At 58.8% G+C, this 19,064-nt stretch overlaps 1 protein-coding gene across 4 annotated transcripts; it reads right to left on the reverse strand.

Moving 5' to 3' along the window:
• Window positions 1-7,887: 7,887 nt before the first annotated feature.
• On the reverse strand, window positions 7,888-18,842 carry NINJ1 (ninjurin 1). 4 transcript variants are annotated; one of them, XM_060101212.1, is made up of 5 exons: window positions 18,684-18,842; window positions 11,055-11,069; window positions 10,614-10,839; window positions 9,645-9,803; window positions 7,888-8,484 (listed from the first exon to the last, which is right to left on the reverse strand). In XM_060101212.1, exons 1-5 carry the CDS (start codon window positions 18,756-18,758, stop codon window positions 8,450-8,452), a joined length of 510 nt encoding a protein of 169 aa, XP_059957195.1. In that variant the 5' UTR covers window positions 18,759-18,842; the 3' UTR covers window positions 7,888-8,449. The 4 variants fall into 4 exon arrangements, with proteins under 4 accessions (XP_059957195.1, XP_059957197.1, XP_059957196.1 ...); XM_060101214.1 differs by having other exon boundaries at window positions 9,645-9,807; XM_060101213.1 differs by lacking the exon at window positions 11,055-11,069.
• Between the last annotated feature and the right edge of the window lie 222 nt (window positions 18,843-19,064).

Raw genomic sequence — 19,064 nt, forward strand, 5'->3', positions numbered from 1 at the left:
AGCCAAATGTCTCATGATACCTAGTGCCAGTATATGTTAATTTGATTCCTCTTAGCAGCCCCAGGAGGTGGGCTGCTGTCCCTGCTTTCCTGATGAAGAATCTAAGACTGAAAGGAGAGATCACTCAGCCAGGACGGGGGGGGGGGGGGGGACCCAGTGCGTGAGGGGCTCCACCACCATCTTCATTCCCTTCCTGTGACACGTCCCAAGGAGATACCCCCTCCGCTGTCATCCCCCTTGTCTCTGTCCAGTCACCAGAGCCAACACCCAGATCCTGGGCCCTCGAGGCCCCTCATACTACTATCCTGGAAATGGAGCCCCTCCCCCCTGGGAGGCGATGACCCGCGCTTGGCGGGTCTGGGGAGGGTTCATTTGACACAGATATGGTCAGAGCCTAGAAATGAACACAAAGTCTTGTCCCTGATCCGAGGTGGAGAGGAGGTTGAGACAGAAGAAAAAGAGTCCACAAAAACTTCTGGAACTGGGCTTCCCTGGTGGCGCAGCGGTTAAGAGTCCGCCTGCCGATGCGGGGGACACGGGTTCGTGCCCCGGTTCGGGAAGATCCCACATTCCGCGGAGTGGCTGGGCCCGTGAGCCATGGCCGCTGAGCCTGCACGTCCGGAGCCTGTGCTCCGCAGTGGGAGAGGCCACAACAGTGAGAGGCCCGCATACTACAAAAAAAAAAAAAAAAAAAAAAAAAAAAAACCTCTAGAACTTTTAGAGATGAAAAATGTAATTGTACCATCTGAAGTCTTGGGCTCTGGCTCCTCACGCCCTGCCCCAACAGCCTGGGGTTTGGCCATACCCGAGCACCTTGTCCTCCTCAGAGTTGAGCCCCTGTATTTGTCTTGGGGACATGGGCCTGTCCCCTTGACCAGGGTGTTTGTACCTATTTGTCTCACCTGCCGGCCTCAGGCTCAGGATCTTGTCATGAAAATGTCCCTCGTGGACACAAGAGGGTGAGTGTACACGTCCAAGAGGGTGCTCTGTCTTTGGCTCTGGGGGCCCTGTGAGCCAAGTCCCCAGTGCCTGCCACCCTCCTGCAGGCTGTGGTTGTCTGGCACCTGTCTTTTATGTGGACCCCTGTCACCACCCTCATTACTGATGAGGGAGCTGAAGCTCAGAGCCCAGGACCGCACAGCTGCCAAGAGTGCCCTCCCCACACACGTGCACGTGTACACACAGGCATACACACATACATGCACACATACACGAAAAGTGTGCACATGTACACGTGCACAGTGCTCAGATACACACGTGCACCGCACTAGGCATGGGCTGCCAGGGCCTGGGCCTGGCCCCTGCTGGGCTCCTCTCCCCGTTGCCCCCACCCTGTCAGCTCTTCCCTCTCCAGCCTCTTTGGGGAAACAGAAGTATGTTTGTCAACCCAAGAATCATCATGAGCTTGCATTTTCCATAGGGGGTTTCCGGAGGAACCCACAGCCTGACTCCAGGAATGACGCTACCATTGGGCCCCCAGGAGGGGTTCCACTCCCAGGTTTTAGTCTCTCAGAGCATGTGGGAAGGAAACAAGATGGGAGGCAGAGGAATCAGCTTCAGGACATGGTCTCTGGCTGATTCATTCAGCCAGCTCTTGGGCTAGTTCACTCATTTGCATGCCCAGCCATTAAAGTGAGGGCCAGGGCAAGGGAGAGCCAGGCATAGGAGCTCTCCTTTCTGCCCTGAAGCCTGGAACAGTGCAGCTTCCCACTCGCTCCTCCACCTCTGCACTGCAGGCTGTGGGTGGGTGTCTCCAAATTCTGAGCCTTAGTTTACCCATCTGTAAAAAGGGACACAACCTTGGGACCCCTCCTTGAGCATGGATATCCTGAGCTGGATAGCACTGCTCCAGGTACTGTTCTCTGGAAATTGCTTCACGAATTTACCACTTTGCTGGAAGGCACAGCTAATGCATGTTCTCTCTGGGACAGACTCCCGTTGGGTGAAAGGAGTGCAGTTGCCAGTGCTCAGCGGGGAGGACACAGGTGCCACCCTGAGCTGAATGGACTGAACGGATCCCCCAATGGCTGCGCCCCACGTGGAGGTTCCTCTTGATCTTGTTCAGGGTCCAGGGTTAGGGGTGCTGTGAACGTGCCCACTCCCTTCCAGCCTTCTCAGGGCTGTGAATGTGCACCGCACTCCAGGTCTCTTGCAGACAGTTCCCCATGTAAACTGGCTCTTACTGCTGCAGAGACTGACTGGAGGCCACTTTCCCAATTGGCCAGCCAGACCAGGGTACTAGTCCCTGCACCTGCTCTGGACTCTGAGCTCAGAAGGTGGCAGGGGTTCTCGAGGTCAGCAGACCCCTGAGGCCCAGCCCAGCATGTCCTGTCCAGTCTGCAGCCCCTCCACCCAATGAGAGCGAGCAAGATTCTGATTCCGGGGGTAATTGCTTCCTGGGCAGATGCCTGGGGTATTCTTGATGCTTGCCCTGCTCTCTGACAGACACGCTTGGGTCAAAGTGACACATGCCCGGTGAAAGTGACAGACACAACTAGGTAAAGGGCACTACTGGGTGAAGGTGACAGACGCCTGACTGTAGGTGATGGAGACATCTGGGTAAAAGTAAATGAGGCCACTGTGTGAAGGGTGCAGGCGGAGCAAACACTGAATAAGCCAGTGCCTCGATCTCAACCTTCCAACCTCCTGAAATAAATGTTGTTTATACGGCACCCAATCTGTGGCCTTTGTTATAGCAGCCCCGAACTAAGACAGCACCTTAGAGGGAACATCCCAGAGACAGGCCCCGCAAGCCTGTGGCAGGGAAGTCCTGGGTACTGTCCACCCCCCGAGACCTGTGAGACCCTGTGGCAGGGTTCCATCCCCTGAGCGAGGGGCGGTGAGTGGCTGTCCCAGGTCTCAGGACCCGTCTGGTGAGCTGTGATAGTCCAGGACACCTATTCCCTTGGCTTGAGCTGGGCTACTTCTTGTGACTGCTGACTTTCTCCTTCCATCCATGACCTACCAAAGCCTTGCCCTGGAGGTCCAAAGCAGCCCCCGAGCTCAGGCTGTTCCTGGACCCTTCCGTGGATCCCCGCCTCAACGGCCCCTTCCCCGACCGTGCCTGGACTCCGTGCCTGCAGCTGAAGTCTGCGACAACAGCCCAGACCAGCAGCCAGGCCCCTCTGCCATCTGCCTGCCCCTGGCTGGTTGCTGCCATACAATGCCTCTGCTCCTGGGCTGGGACTGAGGGATGTAGAACAATGGGGCATCCATGTCTAGGCACAGTGCCTCCCTGCATGAGGCCACGCCCTGCCAACCACCTTGTCAGTCAGTGACCATGACCCGGAATGAATTAAGTCCATCAGGGTGTGAAAGACACCATGGGCCACAGTCTCCCCTGCTGGCCCCCTGACCCACTGTCCCCCGTCCCCACCTCCATACCTCAGCAACTGGAACTGCCCATGATCCATGCCTCTGCACCTTTGCACGTGCTATTCCCTCGGCTGGAACACTCTTCACTAACCATCCGCCCTCCACCCCCCATCTACTTACTCAACCTGGGTCTTATGTAAAATGCCATCTCCACCAGGAAAGTCCCCCCAAAACTCTAGGAAGAAAAGAGTAGTTCCTCATCCCGGCTACCACAGTGCTGGGATGACTGTCCCATCTCCAGTCTGCCTGGGGTGGGGAAGAACTCCCACGTGTAGGGAGAGGAATGAGGGAGGGTGTGAGGAGGACGGGAGGGATGGAAGTGATGCGGGCATTTGGGAGAAGTGTGTCTGTGAGGAAGGAGGTGTGTGTGTGAAGAGCAGTGGACCTGTGATGCAGGGAGTTGGGCCCTAGATACTCTTGCCAGCAGTGATGTGGTTCAGGCTGGGTGAGGTCACAGGCTGGTGTTTGTGGAACCGGAAATGCAACGGCAATTTGCACAATGCAGGGTTTCCCTCTGGGGAGAGGACACAGGGTCCAGGTGGGGGTGTTGACACTTGGAATCTGGGGTGGTTATATCCAGTTCCCGCCAGGTCGGTGCTCTGTGGACTATCTCAGAGAAGATACTGCTCACCCTGTGCCTCCAAAACCTCTGCATAAACCCCAGGCGTGACCAAGCTCTGGGTCAGGTCCCTGCTGTATGGGCTCTGGGACCCCAGTCTTGTAGACTGGATGGGGGTTTGGGAGCACGCAGCAGGGGCCCTTCCTCATCGCTGGCCACGTGGCAGCTGGGACCTCAATTCTTATTCCACCTGGAGGCAGGCCTGGAGCCCCATCTCCCTTCTGAGGACACCAAGGGCTGGGGCAGGGCCTAGGGGGCATTGCTGCCATGGGGCATCTTCCCTGGGCCACACACAGGTCCAGCAGCTTAGCTTAGTTTCCCATGAAATAAATACTTGAGAGAAAGGGAAGAAAAACGTTAAAACATTCAGCTCCCTGATTTTTTTTTTTTTTTTTTTTTTTGTGGTATATGGGCCTGTCATTGTTGTGGCCTTTCCCATTACGGAGCACAAGCTCCGGACGTGCAGGCTCAGCGGCCATGACTCACGGGCCCAGCCGCTCCGTGGCAGAGTGGGATTTTCCTGGACCGGGGCTCAAACCCGCGTCCCCTGCATTGGCAGGCGGACTCTCAACCACTGCGCCACCGGGGAAGCCCGGCTCCTTAATTTTTATAAATAATGTGGTGAGAAAAGAGGAATTAAGTTCAATTAAAGGCAGGTGGGAGAGAAGGTGCCTGAGAGAGGGGAGGGAAATGGGTAGGTGGGTGTGGCAGGTGTGGGAAGGAGGAATGACCCAATCCTGCAGCAAAAGTCCACCTTCTTGGTCCACTGGCCCCCATCCCACCCTGGCCTACCTTCCTCAGAGCCCCCCGACTCACCCTGTCCTCCCCCCACCCAGGTCAAGTGGGCCAGGGCCTTGAAGGGTGGACAGTGGGGATGGAGAGTCAGGGAAGGAGAACCTGTAGAGTAAAACGGACCTAGAATACTCCCAGGGTTTGAGCCAGGCAGGAATAAACTGTGGTGTCCTCGGACACATGCAGGGGACATGAGAAATGAGGAGACAAGAACAAGGGTTCCCAGAGGGACAGAGGGGTCCTGTTTGGGCTTCCACTGGCACAGAGCTACTTCCTCATCTGGTGACTCTGCCAGGGGTGACCTGGGGATGACTCATCTATCCCTACCCCTATCTATCATCTATCTATCTATCTATCATCTATCCACCTATCTATCATCTTTTTGTCATCCATCCACCAGTCATCATCTCTCTTTTACAGTAAGAAGGTTAAGCACACAGTCCCCCCAGAGCTTGCTCAACAAGCTCTGCATGACTGCCCCCTCCCCTGCACTGACCACCCCACACTCCTTCAAGGCCAGCCCCAGCTCATGTGGCCTCAGGGCTCGTGCACCACAGCCTGTCTTTTCCTGGGGCTCCCTCCCGGTCCTGAGTCCTAGAGCATCGGTCTTGAGAGCTCCCCGGCTCTTGACTTCCCTGTGTGTCCCTCTGTGGAGTCCCCCAACTTGGCACGTATGTTTCCTTGCTTCTTACTCCTTAGGGTCTCTGCCATCCCCAGGGAGGGCAGAGAAGTGTCCCCGGGTGGGGCAGCTGCATGGTAGGGCAGAGGGGGTAGTTAACAAGCAGTGGATGTGTTAGGGTCTCGGAGGACTCCCTGAGGGTTGTCACACCCACCTGGGTCTGGCTTGGCCCTGACTCGCTCTCTGGGCCTCGGTTTTCTGTCCATCCCTTGGCCACTGTGACACGTGCACAGGGCTCGGAACTCGAGGAGGAGCGAATCTATTGCAGATATTTACTAAGTACCTACTGTATGTCAGACACAGTGCTGGGGACATAGGCTGTGGGTGGTTGCGACCGGTGGGAGAGCCAGGTCAGACCAAATAGAAGTGCAAGTATGAGTAGGGGTCCACCTCCTCCCCCAGCTCAGGCAGAGCTCCCTCAGCCTTCAGGGAGATGGTGGGCAGGACCCTCCTTCTCGGGGAGCAGCCCTGGTCTTGGGCCAGACGGTGCAGGGGTAGTCAGGGCTCAGATATGGGCCCCAGGGGGACACTGTGGGCAGTGACACTAGCCAATGGCACCGAAGGCAGAGTAAGCCCAAATGGCCCACCATGACAGTGACCAGCAGTGGTGGTCAGGAGGGCCAGTGGGGAAGACCTCAGGGCACAGCCCTGACCCTAGACAGCAGCAGCACATGCCATGGACCTGAGACAGGAATACATCTGGAGTGAGGGTCAGGGGGCCGGAACTGTAGAGACACGAGCCTGGGTGCTGGTGGGTGGGCAGGTGGGGGGCAGTCATATGTACCTGTTGGGGGAGCAGCTGGGGCAGGGGCTGTAGGGTGCTGGGATGCACAGACCCACCTACTGTCACGCCCTGTCCCCAATGCCCCTAGCACCCGTGGAGGCCAGCCTGGCTTGGTGACCTGGGAGCCAGTCCAGCCATCTGGGGCTTAACCTCTCTGGCCACATCTGGGCCAGCTTCCTGTCCTGGCCAGAGGAGGAACTAAGCCATCTGTTGGCCACATCCATGGTTCACACAGGCTGGCATCCGCCTGGTGTGGCTGCCAGCCAGCCCACACCACAGGCCACAGACTGCTTCAGGCTATACCAGGCACGTGGTGCTGGGCAGCATCCACTTGTGCTGGGCCCTGGGCAGGGCTGGACCTGGGGGCATGGGCCCGGACACCATCCTGGACCCACCATGAGGGCCAGGTGGTAGGGGAGGTTCACAGCCAGGAGCCTGACCTCTGCTGCCTCCTGGCAGTAACAAGGCAGCCAAGGTAAGATGTGCTCATAGGAGAGGTGGTCCTCTGTGCCACTTGTTCCCGGGGCCCAGCCACCTGCACAGCTCTGCATCTGACCCCTCTGGCTGGGGTGGCCCCCAGGTTCACTGGATCCTCTGGGAACATGTGTCCACCCACTGCCTACCTGCCCGTCTTGCTTCTTCATGGACCTCGTCCCATATGTGGATCACCTTTAAAAACCTTCCTTATGGGACATTCAGACACACAGAAGAGCAGAGAGCTGGCCCCGTGGCCCCAGCTCTGCGGCCACTAGCACCTTCCATCTTATTTCATCCATTTCCCTATGTTGTTTCCTGGATTATTTATTTAAAGTAAAGCCCAGGATTAGATCATCTCACCCAGAAGCACTCCTGTTTATCAATCACTTTGTGCAGAGTTGAATTTTCAGCCCCACAGAAGCCTGCTGGGTCACCTGAATGTCTTAAGGGAACAAGGTGTTGGAGCTGCCCCAGGCTCAGAGTGGAGAGGGCGAGAGGAGCGACGGGGGAGAGGCCTTGGGAGCTCCTGGGGGCTGCATCCCCACCCGGGGCTCCAGTTGCTTGGAGGGGATTCTCAGGTCTCTCACCTGGAGAGGACCGAGGGCGTTGCTGCCTCCAGGAGATGAGGGGGTGGGGCCAGCAGGAGTCAGAAAGGAGGTGACAAGGGGGCAGAGAGTGAGGGCTCAGGCCCTAGAGGCCACAGGGTGGACTGAGGGAGCTGGAGGGCCCAGCCAGGTGAGATGTGGCCCCACGGCCCCCCCAAGACAGCACCTGGCCCTTGTTGGTGCCTCTGCAGGGTCGAGGCTTGCTCAGCACCAGCCCCACTCTCCTCGGTCCCCTTGGCCTGATTGACCAGCAGTGCCCAGCACCACCACAAGGTGAGCCAGTACTGTGGGTGCAGAAGGGACCCGTGTGGGCATGCACACTGCAGGAAACGTGGGAGTGCTGGAACTTTCCATGAGGGTCTGGTCAGGGGTCACCAGGCTGAGTGCCCCGAGGACACATGGGGGTGATGTCTGGAGATGCCAACAGAGGCTGCTCCCCACAAAGGTCACAGGCTTGTGGGGAGAGAGAGGAGGCCTGCACAGGCTGGTGCTGTGAGGGACACGGTGCACAGCACCCAGGCCTGGGGGAGGGGAGGATGGCACTGGGAGCCACACGAAGAGGAGCATCAGCTTTACTGGTTACTTGTACTTAGAAAAGTGGGGGCTCGGACCGCCAAGGAGGGGCTAGGGCCCTGCCGAGTCACTGCTGGTGGAGGGTGTGAGGCCTGAGTCAGTGGCCATGGTGGGGGTCCCACAGAGTCACTGGTGGTCTACGGTCCTGGGTCAGGAAGTGCAGAGGTCATGGGTCACTCAGGGTGGGCAGCACACAAGGCCAGGACACTGCTGCACTGGCAGAGGGAAGGCGTCTCCTCACCCCTCTGGAAATGTCCTGAGACGGCGCCAGCCTCTTGCCCCCCGCCATCCTTGGGCCTGCTGCATGTCCACGGCAGCGACGACCCTTGCTGAGGACTCTACAGTTCTGTCTTCTGGGCCTCACCGCGCCAGGCTCCGGGAGGAGGAGCAGCTGAGGATGGAGCAGGCCCTGTGCTGGCCAGAGTGGCCTGACCACCGTGTGTGGCTTGTTTGGACGCAGCCCAATGGGGCCAGCCTGGGCTATGGCGGTTTGGGGGAATGCGCGCACAGGAGGGTGGGCCTCAAGGGCAAGGCGCCTCCTGGGTCTAGGCAGCTGCGGCCAGGCACGATCCGGGGGCATCTGCAAAGAAGGGAGGGGAGAGGCATGAGGGTCGCCAAGGCCAGAGGGGCCTCCAGTTCTGTTCTGGTGACCCTGCCTCAGTGTTGTGTCTGGCAACCAGCCCACAAATGTTGGGGTCACTCCGACTCCGGAATCAGACAGCCCAATTCTGACCTGGGAGAGCCCCAGTTTCCCCTCCTGGGTCACTGTCAGGATTTAAAAGCCTGGTCCCAGCACGCTCTGATAGGGGCCCTCTGAGAGCAGGGGCCGGCGGGTGGACATGTGCTGTGGGGCCCACAAGGTCTCCTTGCTAGGCTGACGCTAGGAGAGAGTCAGGACTGTGTCTGGGGCACACAAGCAGGTGATTAATAAGTGGCCCAGTCATCATGCAGTGAGTGAGGGAGCAGGCTGGCATCCAGAGGGCTCCACGGGGGACAGACTTGACAACAAACTGGTGCCAGCAGCTGGGCAGTGAATCTGATGCCAGGTGGGGCCAATAGCAATGGCCTGGGCAAGTGGAGGCCAGATGCTCACAATGGGGCCACACAAAGGCCCTGCTCCCAGCATCTTACCTCATTGTCCACTTGGTCAATCTGTAAGGTTTTCTAGTATGCCCCTGACACATAGGTGCTGGCTGTGTAGGGACAGTCTCCTGTTCACTCTGCTGCGCTAGTGGATGGACAGTTGTCTGTTTGTGGCACCCACCTCTCCTCTGGGGCAGGCCTGAGGACGGCTGGACCCAAGGGTGGGTGGACCTGTGTTGTGCAGCCCTGGCCAGGGCTCCAGACTCTGGACACATGACACAGGCCAGACCCACTGACCTTCTGCATCTGCCCTCATGACAATCAGGGTTGCCTGTGTCTGAGGCCCCACGAACCATCCTATAGTAGGGGCTTGCTGAGTGTGTTATGAGGGTCACTCGACTTCCTTTTGGCTCCTGCTCCCAAGTGGGGTGACCCTGAGCAGGCGCTGGGTCTCTCTGAGCGAGGACAGTGGGCTGAGTGTGGTGTGGGGGTGCGCACGGCCAGGGGCGCCCACCCTGCAAGGCCCAGGTGAGGGCAGATGCAGTCACAGGGGCTCTGCATGAAAGACCCTGAGTTCCCCACGCTGGGTCAGTGGCCCAGTGGGGTGAGTGGGTGGGCTCGTGGTAGACCCTGCCGGGGCCGGCCCTGACAGCTCACCTGAGCCCCTACTGCCGGGGTGCCATGTCCATCGTGGGCTTCTGGACGCCAAAGGCAGTGATGAAGATGTTGACCACGACGATGATGAAGACCAGGCCGGTGGCCAGATTGTTGAGGAAGTCCAGCTTGGCATGCTTGGCAGGGTTGTTGAGGTCATACCTGACTGTGGGCGAGAGGGAGCAGGCACTGCCCAGGGCTGTGCAACACCAAGGGGCCCTCTTCTGTCCCCCCGAGAGAGACATGGCTGCCTTAGTACATTACAGACAATGGGCTCTGGCCTGGGCCGTCTACCACTGCATCCCCCCTTGTTCAGTGAACAGAAGCTCAGAGGGGCCTGGTGCCTGGTCACGAGGTGGAAGGGATGGAGGCCCAAGGCCCAGGCTTGGATTTTAAGGCACAATGTGCTGAACATACACAGGCAAGCACCTTTCTGAGTGCTGGTGCATGACAATCCAGCCATCCTCACACCTACCCAAGGCTGTCCTTATGTCCACTTTCTAGGCAAGGAAACAGAAGTCCAAGAGGTCATGTAACCTGCCTGAGGTCACACAGCCAGGCAGAGGTTGTGGGGAGCCCAAAGCTCTTGCTGCTCTTAGACCTGACCCTCACCTTGGGGGCAGGACTACCACCTAGTCCCTACAGACCGCCATGAGGTCTAGAGGGTACACAGTAGGCGCCCAGTACATATCAACTCTTAGTATCGTTATGACATTTTCCTGTGTCCTCAGCTTGGGTGAGTGGAAAGATGGAGACATGGGGGTCCCTCTGGGGGCCACGGTGGGAGCTACATTTTGGACCACATGCCTAGTGAGAAGGGCCGGGGCTCCTGTGCGGCTCTGCGAGGGCCTGGAAAACGCTCAGTGGGGTAAGTGACGCATCCCAAGGTGCGTGCAGGCAGAATCAGCTGACCGTGGGGCAGGGGTACCCCAGGGCCCTCCCACTGCTGGGGGCCCCTGCCCAGGCACGCACCAAGGAAGATGAGCAGCACGCCCACACCAATCTGCAGCATGAGGGAGATGGAGATGAGGACCACCAGGGGGATGAAGAAGGCGAAGCCAGGGCCCTGCTCGATGACAGCCTTCAGCTGGGAGGCGTTGGCCAACAGCAGTGCGATGTCCAGCATGCTCTCGGCCGCACTCTTCTTATTGGCATAATGGTTCATGTTGATGGGCTGGTTCCTGCCCCAGCGGGGTGGCTGCAGGGAGGGGGGTGGTCAGCCTGGGCTCTGCGGCAGGGGGCTGCAGGCCTGGGCCCACCCTGGTGTCCCCCCCTTTGAGCCTGGTCTCCTTCCCAGGGATGTGGGGGTTGATCGGATCAGCAGGTGAGGGCCCAGATGAGGGCTCGAAAGGGAAGTGCTTATTAATAGAACAAGAGGCCCAGAGAAGGCTGTGCAGCCCCTGCAAGACCCACCCTAGGAATCAAGTCCTGGAAGAGAAAGGAAACAAAACACAACCTTAGCACACACTCTGGTTTTAGATGGGAAAATGCCGCCAATTGTCTGCCTGCCATGGGCGGGGCCGTCTGGCAGCCTTCCCTGCGTGCCACTGCCTGCCCTCCTCTCCAGGAGGTGATTGGTGCCAGGGCAGGAAGTGACATGACCGCAGCTGGATCCCAGATCCCCACATACTCGCCCAGACCTGAAACAAGTCTTCCTGGGATGGCGGATCCACCCAGGCCATCTCCCAGCTGTGCAGGCACACAGCAGGTGCTCAATAGATGCCTCAGCATTCTACAATGCAACTGAGCTTAGCTTCTTCCTTAATTTTTATTAAAACATTTTTTAAACCCACTTTACTGAGGTGTGATTGACACACAAAAAGCTGTACATAATAAACGTGAACAACTTGAAGAGTTTGGAGCTAAGTGTGTACCGTGACACCATCACCACATGCAGGGTCTTCTCCTGACCCTTTATTATTAGTATTTGTGATAACACTATTATCACCCTTAGAGTGCTGTACTGGTCACGACATGCTGCACAGTGGATCTCCAGGGCTCATTCTGCCTTCATGTTCACGTTGATAAAACAGGAACACAAGTCCTGATAACTCTTCCCTCACTTCTGCCTGAGAACATCCCCAGTCCTCAAGGCCAGGGCCCCTGTCACTCCCAAGGGCCCTCCATGCCCCAAGGCCCCACCCAGAGCTGACTCCCCCTGTAGGATTGGCTCTTCTCTCCCGGGGCAGGAGGGGGGTGGGTAGTTAGGCAGGAGAAGGCCTGCCTCAGAGGCTGGAGTCCAGGCCACAAAGGCCCCTCCCAGGACTGGAGTCTACCTCTTGGGGCGGCTGTTTCACTTGAAGCCAGCTCTAACTGCCAGGCTTCCTCTTTGTATCCAGCCCGTCTGCCCTCCTCAAGCTGCCCCTGGCCAGGCCCCTCCCCAACCTCCCAGGACAAATCTGCACCCCTCAGCCCTGGCCACTTGTCCACAGGAATCCCTGAGCCACTAGGCCTCCCGGGGCCCTTCAGATCTTGTTTCTAGAGTCATGAAAGATGCAGGGATGGGAGGTGGGGGTTCTGGGGAGGGCAAACCTCTACTTTGTGCAGCTGGAGATATTTCACCGTGGAAATTACAGAACTACAGAAGGGCGGGGTCTTCATTTTTACATTATGTCTTTTAAGTTTAATCTAGAATAACATGCCCAGGAGGGAGGATGGAACGTAGGCGGCTCTGCTATGTCCTGCTTTCCCTCAGTGTCCGTTGTTCTTAAGTAGCAAATCTACTTGGTTTAAAATTCGAGACCCAAGAGCCCCCAGGGAAAGCCTCCTCTGCTGGGCCCAGGGCCCTGGCCTGCTCTTTGGGAAATTCCATGTGCAGCCTGGGGTCTCCTCTTTCTTTCTTCAAGTCTCCCCTTTGCCTCTCCATGCCAGGCCTACAGCTGCACTTACAGCTGGGTGGGCCACACCCCCAGACCAAGAACACCCAAGGCACACCACTCCTCCCCAGGGTCTGTGCCCCCCACCCTCCAAAAGCACCAGGCTATCTCCCAGCTCTGCTCTTGCAAAGCGGCCCATCCGGCCACGCTTCACCATGTGTGTGCTCCTCTGCGTGTGGGCATCCTGGAGACACTGGCCCGCTGGCCATGTGCCCCTATGTTTCATAAACCAGAAGGGCCAAAATGTCTTCCACACACACTTAAGTACCCAATACACATCTACACACAAGCACAATACATATATGTGTATAAGCCTACACAAACATGTATACACAGGACACATGCACAAACACATATGAGCACACATGCAGACACATGTATACATAACATGTATACACACATATACAATACATATGTATATATGCATTAACAAACACACATACACACACATATGTACACATCCAGGCTAACTGTGGAGGCTTCTGAGGAGGAGGGAGAATTCCTTTTTATTCTGAGCTCTCTTGAACTGTTTAAATATTTTATGCCCATGCAGCTACATGCACATTCAAATACAAAATGACCCCATCAGCAGCAGTGCCCCCAGCACAGGGCGCCTGTGCCCCGTTGTCCTCCACCTTGGGTGCCCAGGGCACAGCCCATCATCTTACTCACCCTTTAGCTAGGTGCTTTCCTCCAGGGAGTCACCCTGTCCTCACACCCCACTTACCGAGGGTAAACTGAGGCTATATGGGGAGAAACCTTGTCCAAAGCCAATAGCAAGTGAGGGTTGCACTGGGATTTGAACCCAGGTCCCCGGGCTCAGAAGCCCTGAGAGCTGACACCACAGTCCCCTTGGGCCCTGCAGTGGGGGTCTGGGGTCTGGGTCACCTGTGAGCCTGAGTGCTCAGAAGTCCCCAGCCCCTGGCTCTAGCTGAGTGACCTCAGGACAGCCAGCCCCCTCTGGGGTTCAGTCTCCCATGTGTGCAACAGGGCCACGGAGCAAACATGCCGGGAGGTTCTGGGGGGTCTGGCCACTGTCTCAGGGTCCCAGTTAGCAAGCAAGGGCCCCAGGCCATGTGCCCCTCATGATACAGGGCACTTCCTGCCCATACGACCATCTGCTTCCTGTTCAACCTGTGCAGTGATAAGGAGCGCTGGCCAGAGGCTGCGGGCCAGGGGGCCGGTGGGGGGAGCTCTGGTCAAGCCCCAGCTTACTATAGCCTGGCAGTGTAGCCTTGACAACACGCTCCCCCTTCACTGGGCCTCAGTTTCCCCATTTGTACACCCCAGGCCACAGTCTGGGAAGCTCTACAACCTACCAAGTGCCCCCACTAACACTGAGAAAGAGCACTGTTCTCCCATTCTATAGAGTGGGAGACTAAGGCTCAGGGGGGTTGACCCAGGGCTACTGTGAGGGAGGGGCAGACCAGAATTTGAACCAGCCTATCCACCTCAAAGCTTAGGGCCACCCAGGACATGGCACAGCTTCATGTCCACCCTGGCCAGGGGGCCCAGGAGGTTTGTGTGGCAGGGGCTTGGGTGGGGAGGAGGCTGCAGAGCTGATCTGCTTCTCCCGTGCCTGCCCTTGCGTCCTAGGCCTTCTGCGGAGGGGCTTTGAGCTGTGGAGGGAGCTCTGGGCCCTAGAGGTGACCGCTGCACAGGTGAATCCCAGGGAGGCTGCTATCTTGGGAAGGTCACTGGGGCTGGCGGGGGGGGGCGGTCAGAGCCCACCTCTCACAGGTGCGGGCAGAGCTCTATGGGCCTGGACAGGCCACCTGCCCACCCAGCTGCCAGGAGCCATGCTGGGACCCTCTCACTGAGACCCCTGACCATGACCTGGGCAGTGCAGGGAACAAATACCCAGTTTAATGTGTCCCTAGGGCCAAGAAGACTTCCCTGAAACCTCAACGGCATACCAGAAGCTGAGTCAGCTTGGGGCTGCCAGACTTTTTTCCCTAAAAGCCAGGAAGGAGCCTGTGGGGAGGGAGCTGGCTTCGGCAGTGATGCCCACGGGGCTGGCTCCTTGAGCCCGCTTTCTGTGGACAGAGGGTCTCATCCCAGCCATTGGTAGGCACCTCGCAGGGACCCAGGCCACCTGGCCCAGGGTCACACTGCTGGGCAACCTCGGCTCGGACAGGGAGGGGAGCTAGGACAGAAGCAGGATTCAAAGCAGGTCTGTGGTACTCAGAGAACCCAGTTTCAGCACAATGCATCCTCCAGTCCACCCTGGGCTTGGATGGGCTGCCCGTGGCCTCCAGCTGGGCCCAGGAGGTCTGGCCCACCCCCAGCCTCCTGCGTGTACACTCTCTGCTCCCCTGGGAGACAAGGGCAGGCCAGGGCCGTGGCCCACTGAACCCCTGCAGGACCCCTCAGGGGTTTGGTTATGCACTTCCTCCAATCCTGCCTGCCCCCAAACCCCATGTACAAGTATGGAACAAGGAGCCCACGTGGGAATTCCTGCCCACGCTCCCAGAGCCCAATTTCACATCTGTAGAACCAAGCCCCCAACAAATCTATGAGGCTCATCAGCTACCCTGGGAGGAGCTGGGGTGCGGGCCTTCCATCAGCACCTATCCTTTATCATCTCCATATCCTGCCACACCACGGACCAACAGAGTGACTGGTCTGTGCCTCGGTTTCCTCATCTATAAAATGGGTACATAAAGGGGAGTGAATGAAGGGCTCAGAGGCCCAGTGGCTGGTCCGAGCACAGCTGGTGCAGGGCAGGACTGGATGTGCCTCTTCCTCGCCACCCAGGTCTCACCACTTTGAAAGGTTGCCTCCCAAATGAACGGTACCAATTTGTAATTAATTCCACTTAAAATATCCATAACAAGGAAGAGAAAGTGCTAGCCCCAGAAAATGCATGAGCTGAGTGAGACCCGGGGTGCACTGGAGGTCCAGCTCCAGATGCTGGGCTATGGCAGCCACTCCTGCATAAGGCCCCTCCCCTTGGGCTCAGGGGGCAACAGTGGATGTGCGGGCTCTGGCGGCCTTGCCTCTGGCTGGGACCTCAGAACTGACTGGGTAGGATCTGTTGGGGCCTGGGGTTCCCTTGTCTGACCCACTAGTGCGGGGCATAAGCTGTTACTGTGGCCACCGCCTGGACTCAGCATGAAGCCACCTGCTCCAGGTCACACTGGCTTACTCCTGCACTGTCCCCACACTGTCTGCACCCAGCCAGCCCCGAGATGTCTCTTGCTCCCTGTCTGAGTTCATGGCAGGAAGTTTCCTGGGGTGGGGGGCGGGGGGGGCTCCCTGCTGCAGCTGGGCTGGGTTGGGCAGTCCCGCTTCCTGTGGACTCAGCAATGGCCAGCAGTAACCCCGCAGCCACATCAGGGCTGCCTTTTGGAACATGGCCAAGACCCCACCAGCCTCGGGATCTGCCAGGAGAGCAGAAATGAGAAAAAGAGCAAACTTGGGACTTCCCTGGAGGTCCAGTGGTTAAAACTCCACGCTTCCAATGCAGGGGGCATGGGTTCGATCCCTGGTCGGGGAACTAAGATCCCATAGGTCGTGCAGCGCAGCCAAAAAAAAAAAGTTTAAGAGGAAAGAAGCAAACTTCCCCCAGCAGCTGAGGCTGTGCACGCACCCCTCCCTCCCAGGACTTGGCTTCCAAGCCCAGATGTGGCCCCAGGAGCCTCACTGCACCCTGTCCTGCCACCTCCCTGCTGTGTCCTCAGCTGGCTGTGGTCCCAGAGTCTGCTGCAGGGTCCAGTGCAGCTGCCCCCTGAGAGAAATCCCCGGGCATGACACAGTCAAGGGCCACATTTATTTTCACAATAAAATTGATGTTTACTGTTCCTGTTGCTGCCAGCCGAAAGTGAGCTGACTTAGTGAAGACTCCAACTCACTCCTGTGGGGCATCTGAGCAGACGGGCCTTGCATGGAGGCCATGGGGGTAGGGGGCACGTGGAGGGGGACATCTGCAGAGCTCCCCCACCACCCTGGCCCGACTGGGCTCATCTGCCCAGGGATTACACGTATAGCTCTTCCCTGAGCCCAGCCACCCTGGGAGGTGAGTGATCCTGCCCCACTTCACAGAGGAGGAAACAGGTTCAGAGAGGGTCTGCACTGGCCCAAGGCCGCATGGCAGGGCGTCTCGAGACTGATGGGGGCTCTGGGCCTGGGCCTCCCACTCAGTCCTCCTGCAGCCAAGGACATAGTGGTGACCCAGCCCACACACCCTGTTGTCTGGGGCTCTTGCTTAAGTGGGGACATATCTGAAGATCCTGGGGTTTGCCCCTCCTCCCAGCAAGCCTTTTCTACCCCTTCTCAAGCAGGAGCTTGGGGCTCAGATTCAGGCAGGGACCGCCGGGAGAGAAGGCTGTGGAAAAGCCAGGTGAGGTGCAGGGGAAGGGCCATGCCTGTCCACAGGGATTGCACCTGAGGGAAGGTGCTGCGCTTTCCAAACCCTGCCTGGGCTGCATCTTTGGGAGAGGGTCTTGTGTGGCAGGCAGGAATGTTAACAAGGCTGTGTGCTATTTCCTACAGCACTTCACACACATTAGCCCATTTAATCCTCACCATCACCCTCTGAGGGAGGCCCTACTCTCACCCCATTTCGCAAATGAGAAACTGAGACACAGAGTGATGTGCTCAAGAACACAGTGAGGCAGGTCCTGAGGGTGGGAAGGGGAAGGCGGAGGCTGGAGAGCAGTGTGGGTGGGCCTGGGCCCCAGGCAGGCTGAGCAGAGCAGCCTTCAGTGCTGACCATCTCTCCCAGAGCCTCCCTGCCTGTGACTGGAGCCACCCTGGAAGAATGTGTTCACTCTCACATGAGCTTCCAGCCCCTCCATGGCCTCCATAGCTGGCAAGGTCTGACCTCCCATACCACCTCCAGCTCCCCAGCTCCAATGTATTGATACTTGGTGGTCCAGCCCCTGGGCCTTTCTCCCACTGTTCTCCCTGCCTGGGATGCCCTTCCCAGGCACACCCGTACCCCATTCCAGTCCTCCAGGGCTCAGTGCCAATGTCCCCACTGGTCAGGAAGCCTTCCTGACCCCACTCCCACCTGCCTTCAGGACCAACCCCTGGGAGTTCAGCACTTTGGCCGTGGCTTCTCCGTCTGGACCGGTCTCAGCTCTCAGACTGAGTGGTACAGGGCTGCAGCAACTGCAACTGGTCCCAAAGCCAATGAATGCAGTGATCCCTGAGCACACCTGTCCTGCCTGCTGAGGGCCCGTTCCCCAGTCCAAGGCCTTGCTTGCCCCACATGTTCTCCCCCCATCCCCTAAACGTGGCCTGTTACTACAACATCGCCTAGGACTGGTCACCCACACCTGAGCAGGGCCGGTCTCTGCCCCAGTCAGGCGCACATGGCCACCGTCCCTACCCCCAGCCCCAGGGGGTCAGAAACTGAAAGAATGTCCAAAGTCAACAAGTTGGGAGGGCAGTGCTCAGGACTGCGCCACAAACAGAGGCCTTGGGGAAGTGCTAGTCCAAGGCAAAGCCAGTTAGGAACGGCTACTCTGGCCCTGCCAGTAGGACAGGACCCCAGGGTGGGAGGGTACCAGCTGTAATATGGGACCACTGCCAAGGCCTGCCCCATGCCCACAGTGCTTCCAGGCCAGCAGGGCAGGATCTGAATAGAGCTTCTCGTGCGGGTGGAGAGAGGAGAGGGGGCCACAGCGGCCCCAAGATCCCCATCAGGGCACGCACAAGACTGTGCGGTCTCCGTGGACACCGTGGGTGACGTAACTGTCTGCCCGCTTCTGGCCTGGGGCCCAGAAGCCGAGATCCACTCCGCCCAGTCCGGGCGCGCATCTAGCCGGCGGAGAGGCAAAGTTGGAGTGTGGTGTGGGAGCCGGGAAGGCAGGGGCCCGCGGGAAGTGGCGGGGGGAGGGGGGAAGGTGGCGCCCAGGCCCCTCGGCTGTGCAGCTCGGTGTGGGCGCTACCTGCCCCGGGCCACGTCCGGCATTCTGCCAACCGCCCAAGCCCCCGCTCACCTTCCGGGGTGGCTGGAGCCCCAGGGCCACCGCTGGGGCCCCCGACCGTGCGGGTAGGGGGCGGAACGCACGGGGCGTGGCGATCACCGCCACCCTCAGTGAGGACGCGGCGCGCAGCTGGTCGGCGCCCATAGGTCCCTGGGGGCCGCTGGCGCCGGGCTCTGAGAGGGCGGGCATCGGCCAAGGTCGCAGAGCGGCACGGGGGTAGGGGTGCTTACCGAGGCGTCCGGGGAGCCAAGCGAGCCCGGGCGCACGTCGCCATTGAGCTCATACTCCTCGGGTCGCGAGTCCATGGTGCGACGCTGGGGCAGCCTTGCTCCGGGCCTCAGGGTGGCCGGCGCCTCAGCCGCTGAGACCCTGCTGCGCACCCGCCCCGCCCCCCCGTCGGCCCGCCCCCCGGCCCGCCCAGCGCACGCCACCGCCCTCAGACTCCGCCCCCAGGCCGGGTCTGGAGGCCTTGCTGGTTGGATCTAGACTACCGCTCTCCTTCCCAGCGTGGGCGGCAAGGGCCGCGGGATTCCCGCGCTGTGTTTCGGCACTCTTAGGCCCCGGACCTCGCGTGTTCGTGGTAAAGTACGTCGCCCTCTGTGCTCCTGTCG

This window comes from Mesoplodon densirostris, chromosome 6, assembly GCF_025265405.1.
Source record: "Mesoplodon densirostris isolate mMesDen1 chromosome 6, mMesDen1 primary haplotype, whole genome shotgun sequence".
Classification (NCBI taxonomy): Eukaryota; Metazoa; Chordata; class Mammalia; order Artiodactyla; family Ziphiidae; genus Mesoplodon; species Mesoplodon densirostris.